The sequence below is a fragment of the Bombina bombina genome, chromosome 5 (genome assembly GCF_027579735.1).
Source record: "Bombina bombina isolate aBomBom1 chromosome 5, aBomBom1.pri, whole genome shotgun sequence".
In the NCBI taxonomy this organism is placed as follows: Eukaryota; Metazoa; Chordata; class Amphibia; order Anura; family Bombinatoridae; genus Bombina; species Bombina bombina.
The window spans coordinates 539,552,692-539,565,688 of record NC_069503.1 but is presented as its reverse complement, the minus strand read 5'-3'; the positions used below and the strand labels follow the sequence as shown (position 1 = coordinate 539,565,688).

The window sequence follows — 12,997 nt, the reverse complement described above, 5'->3', positions numbered from 1 at the left end:
TCTTGAGATATTTCTTGGCCCAGTCTTGACGTTTCAGCTTGTGTGTCTTGTTCAGTGGTGGTCGTCTTTCAGCCTTTCTTACCCTGGCCATGTCTCTGAGTATTGCACACCTTGTGCTTTTGGGCACTCCAGTGATGTTGCAGCTCTGAAATATGGCCAAACTGGTGGCAAGTGGCATCTTGGCAGCTGTACGCTTGACTTTTCTCAGTTCATGGGCAGTTATTTTGCGCCTTGGTTTTTCCCACACGCTTCTTGCGACCCTGTTGACTATTTTGAATGAAAGGCTTGATTGTTCGATGATCACGCTTCAGAAGCTTTGCAATTTTAAGAGTGCTGCATCCCTCTGCAAGATATCTCACTATTTTTGACGTTTCTGAGCCTGTCAAGTCCTTCTTTTGACCCATTTTGGCAAAGGAAAGGAAGTTGCCTAATAATTATGCACACCTGATATAGGGTGTTGATGTCATTAGACCGCACCCCTTCTCATTACAGAGATGCACATCACCTAATATGCTTAATTGGTAGTAGGCTTTCAAGCCTATACAGCTTGGAGTAAGACAACATGCATAAAGAGGATGATGTGGTCAAAATACTCATTTGCCTAATAATTCTGCACTCCCTGTAGGTACCTCATATAGTGTAAAAGAATCATTTGTAGAATGTGGAAATAAACCTTGAACCACTTTTTGTGTCAAACTTAGTTGAATTATATATGTGCACAATGTGATACAGTAATGAGATCTGATTATACCTTCAAGCTCAACCCATTTTATTAGGTTGTGGCTTCAAAACACAAAATCAGAACTTTAATATACAGAAATAAACCTTCAAAAGCAAATTTTCATACATTTTTTACTCTGCAGTTGGTAAAAAAAGCAACTGTAAACACATTAAGGGAAAAACTATTTTACAGTATACTGTCCCTTTAACCCATCAACGATTATAGGAACATATAGCATTCAGAACTGTACAAATTGTCCATTTCATCAGTCAGCATAAAGGTCCAATACCTAGAAGGCAATACACGCTACTGAATAGATGGGACGGGAGCCTGTAAGTGATTAAGGATAAATTGCAGTGTGAAAGATGAAGAAATTGTAATTACACAACAAAGTGATTATGTTGTCATTGAAACTTATTTTGAAACTTATTTTGATCACTGGTGAATAGAAAGGTTTAGTGAATCACACTTTGAGAATTTTAATCCTCTCTGTTAACCATGTATTATACATTTATTTTTTTCTATTTATGTTAACCTTGTATAATAGTAAATGGTTATATTTTATGTATTTTTCCTATAACATTTGTATACTAAATTATAAAGGGTAGGGAAAAAAATAAACTAACAAAGGCCAACTTTAAAAAGGACATACTAGAGTAAAAATAAAAACGTATTTTATTAGAACATAAAAATATAGTCAAATTGTGTTGCCAGAACAACCCTGGCCATAGTGTGGCTGATGATTAAATCATACATATGTATGCCCACTCCTGATTTGCTCTTTAGCTGTAATCTTATTTGAAGCATTAAACTGCTGTGCACATGACTTTGACAATGTGTTTAACTATTCCTGTGTCTCACAAACAATTGAAATACCTGTGCAAAAATGTAACCGAACACCAATATCAGGCCGTAAAATATTGTATAACCTTAGCTACTACAATGTCCAAATTTAATATAGTGACGTGTCTTCACGTGGGAATTCATGTTTGTTACAGGGATAATCTTCAATTAAATGTTTAGTCCTTGATAATTGGCAGGAGATGTTTTTCCAGTTCTTCAGGGTTATGATTGCAACAAAAAAAAATAGAAGACTCTTAAAGGGACATTAAACCCAAATTTTTTCTTTCATGATTTAGAAAGAGCATGTAATTTTAAACAACTTTCTAATTTACTTCTATTATCTAATTTGCTTCATTCTCTTGATATCCTTTGCTGAAAAGCATATCTAGCTAGGCTCAGAAGCTTCTGATTGGTGGCTGCACATAGATGCCTCATGTGATTGGCTCACCCATGTGCATTGCTATTTCTTCAACAAAGGATATCTAAAATATGAAGCAAATTAGATAATAGAAGTAAATTTGAATGTTATTTAAAATTGTATTCTCTAACCCCCCAAATTGGCAGGCTTTGATCCAACTTATACGTGTATCTTTCATGCCAGCAAACAGATTTATATGCCCTGACATGGGAACCATGGAACTCACTGGGGAGAGCGTAATGCTTTCTCTGTAATTGGATTATCCTGGCTGGAGTTTGATGACCATAGTAACAGGGAGGGAAATCTGCAGTATCCCCCCTCCCTGCAGCTGATGTGAACACCTCACTCGCCCTTCCCTCTCCCCCCCCCTTTTTTTTTCTTCCTTTTTTTTCCCTTCCTCTTCTTCTCTGTTCCCACCCCTTCCCTCCCTCCTCCTTCCCCTTTAATTAGAAAGCCCGATACCCAAGCTATTATTTTTAGACTCTTTCCTAGGGCCTTTGTGGCTCAATGAGGACATAAACTCATGCTATTCTTCTACACTAAGTTTTGTGTTTTCGTCTCTGTACTTTTAATATTATTATTGTAAATATTATTATTAATAAGGTTAATACTATTATTTTCATTATTGCGATTCTCTCACAATGTTTACAAGATGTTAGTCAAAATGTAAAAATGAGGTATATAATCCCATGTACTGTACTGATATGTTCTATTGTATTTTTCCTGTACTTACACGTACCTTGAGCTATCAGATGTCTGCTGTATCTTGTATTCTTCCACAATAAAAAAATATTAAATAATAAAATTGTATTCTCTATTTGAATAATGAAAGAACATTTTTTGGGGTTTAATGTCCCTTTTATTCAATATTGATGTTCTAAAAAAAAAAAAAAAAAAAAAAAAAAAACTACTCAAATGACACAAAAACACATAAAATGTACAAATATTTGCAAAAAGGTATTACCTCTGGTGGCAGAATTGCGAGGCCACACGTAGCACATTTTGGAGCCAGGACCCTGTAAATTAGATGAGATGGCAAATTTTAACATTTGCTTATATAAGTAAAAAGAAGTAATACTAATTGAAATCATAATAATAGAAGTCTGTTAAAATCCCCTGCTCTATCTGAATAAAGAATGTTTTATTTCAAGGTCCATGCCACTTATATGGAAATATTATTGTAGCAAAATGTTCAATAGCTGAAACAGTGAAGGTTTTAAAGGGACATTAGACACTAAATAAGAGCTGGATAAAACGATCCATTCAAAGAAAAGATTAGTTTAAGAATAAGATGTAGATGTATTTTTTTAAAGTTGTTTAAATATTGACAAAATAAGTGTAAAGTTTTATTGTCTATAAAACAATGGAAGCTGCCATGTTGTAACTTAGGTTACCTTCTCTGCTGTGGCCAATTAGAAACAGTTATAAATAGGTCACTAGAGTGTGCAGTCAATGGCTGTGTGGAATATAAGTGTTCTGCACTTCCATTTCTAACCGGACCTGAAAAGCTCACAATTTCAGAATGGAATTACAGGAAAAGGAGACAAAATAAATAATGAAAGTATATTGCAGGGTTTTTTTTATATGCACAATTTTTTTTTTTTATTACAACAATAATATATCCCTTTAAGAGAAATCCTTGTAATCTCAATTGAATTAGAACCATATTTATGACTGGAGGGTATATAATATCAGTCCTCTTTGTCTAATTGTGATAATTGTAAAAGGCAGAGTAATAATTACTATAAAAAAATTCTGTTCCAAAGGATCAAAAGAAAACATGCCTGAGATGACATCATGTATGAAGACTATAATCATTTATCATCCACGGGCGGACAGGGGCGTGCATATTCAACCTTGTCTGCCCAGCCTCTCCTCGGGTGGGCAGCGATCCGCTGCCTGCCTTTACCATTGTACACAAGCGCTATTGTGCGCTAGCATGCAAACCCGCCCCCTGCCTGTGCACAGCCAATCACGCGTGGGCAGGAGATGTCAATCTTCCCAGTCAGACAAGGCCAGGAGATTGAAATTTTCCATCTAAGAGGTGGAGAACAGGGCAGGGAAGCAACGGTCTGATGACCGCTGCTGGATAAATCCTGACTGCAGGTTTGCTTGTGTGTGTGTGAATTTTACAAAATAGATACAGTTCTGAACATTCTTTAAAAAGGGGGGTATAAAACATAATTTATGCTTACCTGATAAATTTATTTCTCTTGTAGTGTATTCAGTCCACGGGTCATCCATTACTTATGGGATATATATTCCCTTCCCAACAGGAAGTTGCAAGAGGATCACCCAAGCAGAGCTGCTATATAGCTCCTCCCCTCACATGTCATATCCAGTCATTCGACCGAAACAAGACAAGAAAGGAGAAACCATAGGGTGCAGTGGTGACTGGAGTTTTAATTAAAATTTAGATCTGCCTTAAAAAGACAGGGCGGCCGTGGACTGAATACACTACAAGAGAAATAAATTTATCAGGTAAGCATAAATTATGTTTTCTCTTGTTAAGTGTATTCAGTCCACGGGTCATCCATTACTTATGGGATACCAATACCAAAGCCAAAGTACACGGATGATGGGAGGGACAAGGCAGGAACTTAAATGGAAGGAACCACTGCCTGTAGAACCTTTCTCCCAAAAACAGCCTCCGAAGAAGCAAAAGTGTCAAATTTGTAAAATTTTGAAAAAGTGTGAAGCGAAGACCAAGTTGCAGCCTTGCAAATCTGTTCAACAGAGGCCTCATTCTTAAAGGCCCAGGTGGAAGCCACAGCTCTAGTGGAATGAGCTGTAATTCTTTCAGGGGGGTGCTGTCCAGCAGTCTCATAGGCTAAACGTATTATGCTACGAAGCCAGAAGGATAGAGAGGTTGCCGAAGCTTTTTGACCTCTCCTCTGACCAGAGTACACAACAAACAGGGAAGAATTTTGATGAAAATCTTTAGTTGCCTGTGAATAGAACTTCAGGGCACGGACTACGTCCAGATTATGTAAAAGTCGTTCCTTCTTTGAAGAAGGATTAGGACATAAAGATGGAACAACAATCTCCTGATTGATATTCCTGTTAGAAACTACCTTAGGTAAAAACCCAGGTTTAGTACGCAGAACTACCTTGTCTGAATGGAAAATCAGATAAGGAGAATCACAATGTAAGGCCGATAACTCAGAGACTCTTCGAGCCGAGGAAATAGCCATCAAAAACAGAACTTTCCAAGATAAAAGCTTAATATCAATGGAATGAAGGGGTTCAAACGGAACCCCTTGAAGAACTTTAAGAACCAAGTTTAAGCTCCACGGAGGAGCAACAGTCTTAAACACAGGCTTAATCCTAGCCAAAGCCTGACAAAAAGCCTGGACGCCTGGAACTTCTGCCAGACGTTTGTGTAAGAGAATAGACAGAGCAGAAATCTGTCCCTTTAACGAACTAGCAGATAAGCCCTTTTCTAAACCCTCTTGTAGAAAGGACAATATCCTAGGAATCCTAACCTTACTCCATGAGTAACCCTTGGATTCGCACCAATATAAATATTTACGCCATATCTTATGGTAAATTTTTCTGGTAACAGGCTTCCGTGCATGTATTAAGGTATCAATAACTGACTCCGAGAAGCCACGCTTTGATAGGATCAAGCGTTCAATCTCCATGCAGTCAGCCTCAGAGAAATTAGATTTGGATGTTTGAAAGGACCTTTTATTAGAAGGTCCTGCCTCAGAGGTAGAGACCATGGTGGACAGGACGACATGTCCACTAGGTCTGAATACCAGGTCCTGCGTGGCCACGCAGGCGCTATTAGAATCACCGATGCTCTCTCCTGTTTGATCTTGGCAATCAGTCGAGGTAGCATCGGAAATGGTGGAAACACATAAGCCATGTTGAAGACCCAAGGGGCTGTCAGAGCATCTATCAGCGCCGCTCCCGGGTCCCTGGACCTGGATCCGTAACAAGGAAGCTTGGCGTTCTGGCGAGACGCCATGAGATCCAGATCTGGTTTGCCCCAACGATGAATCAGTTGAGCGAAGACCTCCGGATGAAGTTCCCACTCCCCCGGATGAAAAGTCTGGCGACTTAGAAAATCCGCCTCCGAGTTCTCCACGCCTGGGATGTAGATCGCCGACAGGTGGCAAGAGTGAGACTCTGCCCAGCGAATTATCTTTGAGACTTCCAACATCGCTAGGGAACTCCTGGTTCCCCCTTGATGGTTGATGTAAGCCACAGTCGTGATGTTGTCCGACTGATATCTGATGAACCTCAGTGTTGCTAACTGAGGCCAAGCTAGAAGAGCATTGAATATTGCTCTCAACTCCAGAATATTTATTGGGAGGAGTTTCTCCTCCTGAGTCCATAATCCCTGAGCCTTCAGGGAGTTCCAGACTGCGCCCCAACCTAGAAGGCTGGCATCTGTTGTTACAATTGTCCAATCTGGCCTGTGAAAGGTCATCCCCTTGGACAGGTGGACCCGAGAAAGCCACCAGAGAAGAGAATCTCTGGTCTCTTGATCCAGATTTAGTAGAGGGGACAAATCTGAGTAATCCCCATTCCACTGACTTAGCATGCATAATTGCAGGGGTCTGAGATGCAGGAGCGCAAATGGTACTATGTCCATTGCCGCTACCATTAAGCCGATTACTTCCATGCACTGAGCTACTGACGGGCGTGGAATGGAATGAAGGACACGGCAAGCATTTAAGAGTTTTGATAACCTGGCCTCCGTCAGGTAAATTTTCATTTCTACAGAATCTATCAGAGTCCCTAGGAAGGAGACTCTTGTGAGTGGTGATAGAGAACTCTTTTCCACGTTCACCTTCCACCCATGCGACCTCAGAAATGCCAGAACTATCTCTGTATGAGACTTGGCAATTTGAAAACTTGACGCTTGTATCAGAATGTCGTCTAGGTACGGCGCCACCGCTATGCCTCGCGGCCTTAGCACCGCTAGGAGTGAGCCCAGAACCTTTGTAAAAATTCTCGGGGCCGTAGCTAACCCGAAGGGAAGAGCTACAAACTGGTAATGCCTGTTTAGAAAGGCAAATCTTAGGTACCGATAATGATCTTTGTGAATCGGTATATGAAGGTAGGCATCCTTTAAATCTACTGTGGTCATGTATTGACCCTCTTGGATCATGGGTAGGATGGTTCGAATAGTTTCCATTTTGAATGATGGAACTCTTAGGAATTTGTTTAAGATTTTTAGGTCCAAGATTAGTCTGAAGGTTCCCTCTTTCTTGGGAACCACAAACAGATTTGAGTAAAACCCTTGCCCTTGTTCCGTCCGCGGAACTGGGTGGATCACCCCCATTTCTAAGAGGTCTTGCACACAGCGTAGAAATGCCTCTTTCTTTATTTGGTTTGCTGATAACCTTGAAAGATGAAATCTCCCTTGTGGAGGAGAAGCTTTGAAGTCCAGAAGATATCCCTGAGATATGATCTCCAACGCCCAGGGATCCTGGACATCTCTTGCCCAAGCCTGGGCGAAGAGAGATAGTCTGCCCCCCACTAGATCCATTTCCGGATCGGGGGCCCTCACTTCATGCTGTCTTAGGGGCAGAAGTAGGCTTTCTGGCCTGCTTGCCCTTGTTCCAGGGCTGGTTAGCTTTCCAGCCCTGTCTGTAACGAGCAACAGGTCCTTCCTGTTTTGGAGCGGAGGAAGTTGATGCTGCTCCTGCCTTGAAGTTACGAAAATTAGACTGTTTGGCCTTTGATTTGGCCCTGTCCTGAGGAAGAGTATGACCCTTACCTCCAGTAATGTCAGCAATAATTTCTTTCAAGCCGGGCCCGAATAAGGTCTGCCCTTTGAAAGGAATATTAAGCAATTTAGATTTAGAAGTCACGTCAGCTGACCAGGATTTAAGCCATAGCGCTCTGCGCGCCTGGATGGCGAATCCGGAGTTCTTAGCCGTTAGCTTGGTTAAATGTACAACGGCATCAGAAACAAATGCATTAGCTAGCTTAAGAGCTTTAAGCTTGGCCATAATCTCATCCAATGGAGCTGTGCGAATGGCCTCTTCCAGAGACTCAAACCAGAATGCTGCAGCAGCAGTGACAGGTGCAATGCATGCAAGGGGCTGTAAGATAAAACCTTGTTGAACAAACATTGATGAAACGGTCATTCAAGACCGAAAAACGTTGTGTTATAAAATAAAGTGAAGTTTTATAAGACGTTGGATCCACAAACTTTATTTTATCAAATTTTAGCAGTTGAAATTTTAGCAGTTGTCTTTTTATATATTTTGGAGTGTGCTGTTCACGGTGCCATAGGTCTTCACTGCACTTAAAGAGCCTACCTGGTTAGGCAACCTCCAACTAAAGATTGAAGCCTGATAAAGCAGATTGTAACTGGGAAAGCAAGTTATCCGGCATTCATCTGAATACCCCACAGAACGGGTCAATACGGACGGTAGTGGGAGTTAGCTGGACGACTCATAAAGTTCCAGAAGGCGTTTGTGACACTTCTCAAGTGTCAGGGAGCTTGTAAGTACCAGTTTTTCATGCGCATCTGAAGCTTGTCTGTATCCATTGATCGTACACTATGGTGGCGCCTTCTTTCTCATTCTATATTTCTACAGATTTTGTTCTTTTGGGACACCAGCAAAAGTATTGAAGAAGTCGCGAGCCATCATCTGACCGAGCCTTAGGGAGTACTCTGACCCCCTTAGGTCGCATCAAGTAACATTGACTGAGCAATATAAGCTAAGTCATTTGAACATTCACATTTTGGTTCACCACTAATCAATATCAATTGATATTAATTGTGACATTAATTTTATGTATTATTTATATATATTTTATATGGTTTAGTAACATTTCAGCACTGTATCTGTTGGCGCACTGTTCACTTATAATAATTTACCCTACTGCTCAGAATATGCGAGAAGAGCCAGTGGATCTTAGTTACTTCTGCTAAGATCATAGAAAACGCAGGCAGATTCTTCTTCCAAATACTGCCTGAGAACAAACAGCACACTCCGGTGCCATTTAAAATAACAAACTTTTGATTGAAGAAATAAACTAAGTATAAAAAACACCACAGACCTCTCACAACGTCCTATCTAGTTGAGTTGCAAGAGAATGACTGGATATGACATGTGAGGGGAGGAGCTATATAGCAGCTCTGCTTGGGTGATCCTCTTGCAACTTCCTGTTGGGAAGGGAATATATATCCCATAAGTAATGGATGACCCGTGGACTGAATACACTTAACAAGAGAAAAGTAATTTGTTTTCTTGTTGCATCTAAATAGAGGGATTTTAAGATGCATTACAGGTTTTTTTTGTAACTTCAAAATATCTCTACTGTAAAACAAAACATTTTAAATTGTGTGCTTGTGAAGGGTGTCACTGCTTACAGATAATGAGTTCTGGCTATCAGACAGTGAGCAATTAGTCCTTAAAAAGTCCTAAAAGCTGAAATACAGATGAACGAATTTCAGAGTTGAATACAAGTATTCTTGTAATACACATGCATTAGTAAAAAACCTTGTAGTAAAAGTTATGATTGTTTCAGGTTTTACTGTGCAAATGGGCATATGCAATGTAAATATTTCCCATGCACAATTAAAAGCTATTACTGAAACAACATTCAAAACAACCCATCTGCTCAAATTGCTGCTAGCCAAACATGATGTGAATTGGGTCAGTGCCATTGAAATGCATGTTCCCTAAGCAGGTGCATGAGATATTTGAACGTGACCTGTGCACGCTAAAAACAATCACTTTTACTAGAAGCGGATTTGCTAATACATGTGTATTACAGACATTTTTCCTAATTTTGACTTTGTCTCTTTTTTAAAAGAGACATTAAACACCTCTTGGTTTTGTGTAAAAAAAAAAAAAAATATCTGCATTTCACGCTCCCTAGGTAGATGAAACAGACAGATTTTTAATTTTGGTCTTTCTAGGGAGCGTGGGATAAAGTACAGTTTTTAAACAAAAGCGGTTGTATCATGCAGTTTAACATTAAATAGAGCCATTTCATACATATGGTAGAAATGGTTAGAGTTTTCACTATCTTTAAATCAATAACTTATTCCTTACTTGTGATAATCTCTCACACAGTAGATCTTATTTGCTGCATCCACAGTAAAAGGAACTCCATCAAGGCACTCATTGCAAACCACACATCTGAAGCAACCAGGATGGTATGATTTTCCTAAGGCTTGCAGGATCTTAAAAAAATAAATAAAAAATATTGCTGTTTGAAACAAAAAGTCTTTCCATAACTCATTGTGCATTTAAAGGGACACTAAACCCAATTTTTTTTCTTTAATGATTCAGATAGAGCATGCGATTTTAAGCAACTTTCTAATTTACTCCTATTACCAATTTTCTTCGTTCTCGTTATCTTTATTTTTTTTTAAAAAAAAGGAATGTAAATCTTAGGAGCCGGCCCATTTTTGGTTGAGAACCTGGGTTACGCTTGCTTATAGGTGGCTAATTGTAGCCACCAATAAGCAAGCGCTACCCAGGGTGCTGAACCTAAAATGGGCCGACTGCTAAGCTTTAATTCCTGCTTTTTAAATAAAGATAACGAGAACGAAGAAAAAATTGGTAATAGGAGTAAATTAGAAAGTTGCTTAAAACCGCATGCTCTATCTGAATCATTAAAGAAAACATTTGTGTTTAGTATCCCTTTAAGTAGAAAGATTCAGATTTGTCAAAACTTTAAAATATCACAATGAACATTTTAAGATCCAGAAGTTGTTTTGTTTTTTACTTTTTCTGCGTTACACCTACTTTCTATACCCCCCCAAAAAAAGACATTAAAAGGGACATAAAACTTGATAGCAATGAAGCAAATTTGATAACAAATGTAAATTAGAAAGTTGTTTAAAAATGTATGCTCTATCTGAATCATGTTTCATGTCCCTTTAAAGACAATAAGTAAATTTGTACAAGATGTGTCTGCCTGAATTTGCTCATCGTCTACTGATATCATCATAATAGTACTCCAAAGCAATATGGCTTGAATAGCTATGCTGTGCAAAGACCTCTGTATATGGAAACAAATTCATGTATACAAGAGCATAAAGACAGCTCACCAATTGCAGAATAAAATTCTTACCATATCCATGATCAAGTGATCACATACATTGCATTTGTCCGCAGACTGATGAAACCCAGAATACTGAAAATGGAAAGAGAATTAAGTGCCAATACATCTCATATTGCTCCAGTAATTTTATTACATGGGCAAAAAAAAAAAAAAAAGAGTCATACTCACTTTAAAGGGACAATAAACACTAAATAATTGCTAGATAGAATAATGCATTCAAAGAAAAGATTAGTCTAAGAATAACATGTAGATGTATTTTTTAAAGTTTCATTAGCTGTTTGAATATTGACAAAATAAGTGTAAAGTTTTTGTGTCTATAAAATAATGGGAGCTGCCATGTTGTAACTTAGGTTACCTTCTCTGCTGTGGCCAATTAGGGACAGTTATAAATAGGTCACTAAGGTGTGCAGCCAATGGCTGTGTGGAATATAACAGTGTTCTGCTCTTCCATTTCTAAACTGAAAAAAGAACTGAAAAGCTCACAATTTCAGAATGGAATTAAAGTAAAAGGGAACAAAAATAATGAAAGTATATTTCAACTCAAAGTGTTTAATGTCCCTTTAAGGCTGGACTATAGAATATTCAGAAATCATGCCCACTAAAAAACAAACAACAACAAAATCTGATTATGATCCATGAAAATTGCAGGTTACAGTTTAATGGTATTCTTTTATCCTTATTCTACTACCACTTAAATACTTGTTTTTAATTCAGTTTGCACAAATATTACTGTAGACAACATCCAATAAACTGATGAATAACAGGGTTAATTATAAGGATGAATAAAAGCACATGCATAGAGTGTCTAACATATGGCTGGGGGCCAAAGCATGTTCCTACCTTGCGGTTTTAACCATGTCTAAATTTCCATAGAGGTATTTTGCAGCACATTTATTGGGACTGTTATGCACCGACTTTTCTCTAATACCGAAGCCTTCCCCTTACTGCAGCTAACCTTAAAAGAACTTAAATCATCATCTCTGAGTTTGTCTAATTCCTGTTTTTCTGGGAAGATGTAAATACATAATGCTAAAGTATTGCTCAATTGAACTTTAATTTACATTTAACATTGACAGAATCCATAAACTTCTTCAGCGTGCAACCAAGAGAAAATAAATGAATCCATGTTGCTCATTTAAACAGAGAAAACTCTACTTACCAAAAAGTCTTCCTCGCAGAATACTTTTCCACTAACAAAATAGAAAGCCTTTCCTCTGAGTTTTCTACCTGTGTATGGTAAATAATATGACTATATTACTAATTATTGTTTAGTTAATACAGAACTCTAGTAGACAATATAACTAACATATTAACCTACATATATGATAATATATATACATATATATATATATATATATATATATATATATATATATATATATATATATATATATATATATATATATATATATTATAATTACATAACACAAGCAAGATATGTTGATTTGCTTTGTGTTAATTACAACTATACATAAAGGTATACATGATTAAAGGGACAGTCAAGTACAAAATAAACTTTCATTATTCAAATAGGGCATGTAATTTTAAACAACTTTACAATTTACTTGTATAACCAAATTTGCTTTGCTCTCCGGTATTCTTAGTTAAAAGCTAAACCTAAGTAGGCTCAAATGCTAATTTCTTAGACCTTGAAGGCCGCCTCTTATCTGAATGCATTTTGACAGTTTTTCACCACTAGAGGGTGTTAGTTCATGTGCCATATAGATAACATTGTGTACACTCCTGTGGAGTTACCTAGGAGTCAGCACTGATTGGCTATAATGCAAGTCTGTCAAAAGAACTGAAATAAGGAGGCAGTTTGCAGAGGTTTAGAGATAAGGTAACCACAGAGGTAAAAAGTGTATAATTATAACTATGTTGGTTATGCAAAACTGGGGAATGGGTAATAAAGGGATTATCTATCTTTTTAAACAACAAAATTCTGGTGTTGACTGTCCCTTTAAATA

General features: G+C 38.1%; 1 protein-coding gene across 1 annotated transcript in view; it reads right to left on the bottom strand.

The window, feature by feature from the left end:
• LIMD1 (LIM domain containing 1) overlaps nt 1–12,997 on the bottom strand; it is a 117,362-nt gene that overhangs the window by 23,865 nt on the left and 80,500 nt on the right. Inside the window, exons 4-7 of the mRNA XM_053714486.1 lie at nt 12,190–12,257; nt 11,040–11,102; nt 10,013–10,143; nt 2,947–2,998 (exon numbers count right to left, since the gene is read on the bottom strand). Coding sequence (XP_053570461.1) covers nt 2,947–2,998; nt 10,013–10,143; nt 11,040–11,102; nt 12,190–12,257 — 314 coding nt within the window. The remainder of the gene's footprint in view (nt 1–2,946; nt 2,999–10,012; nt 10,144–11,039; nt 11,103–12,189; nt 12,258–12,997) is intronic.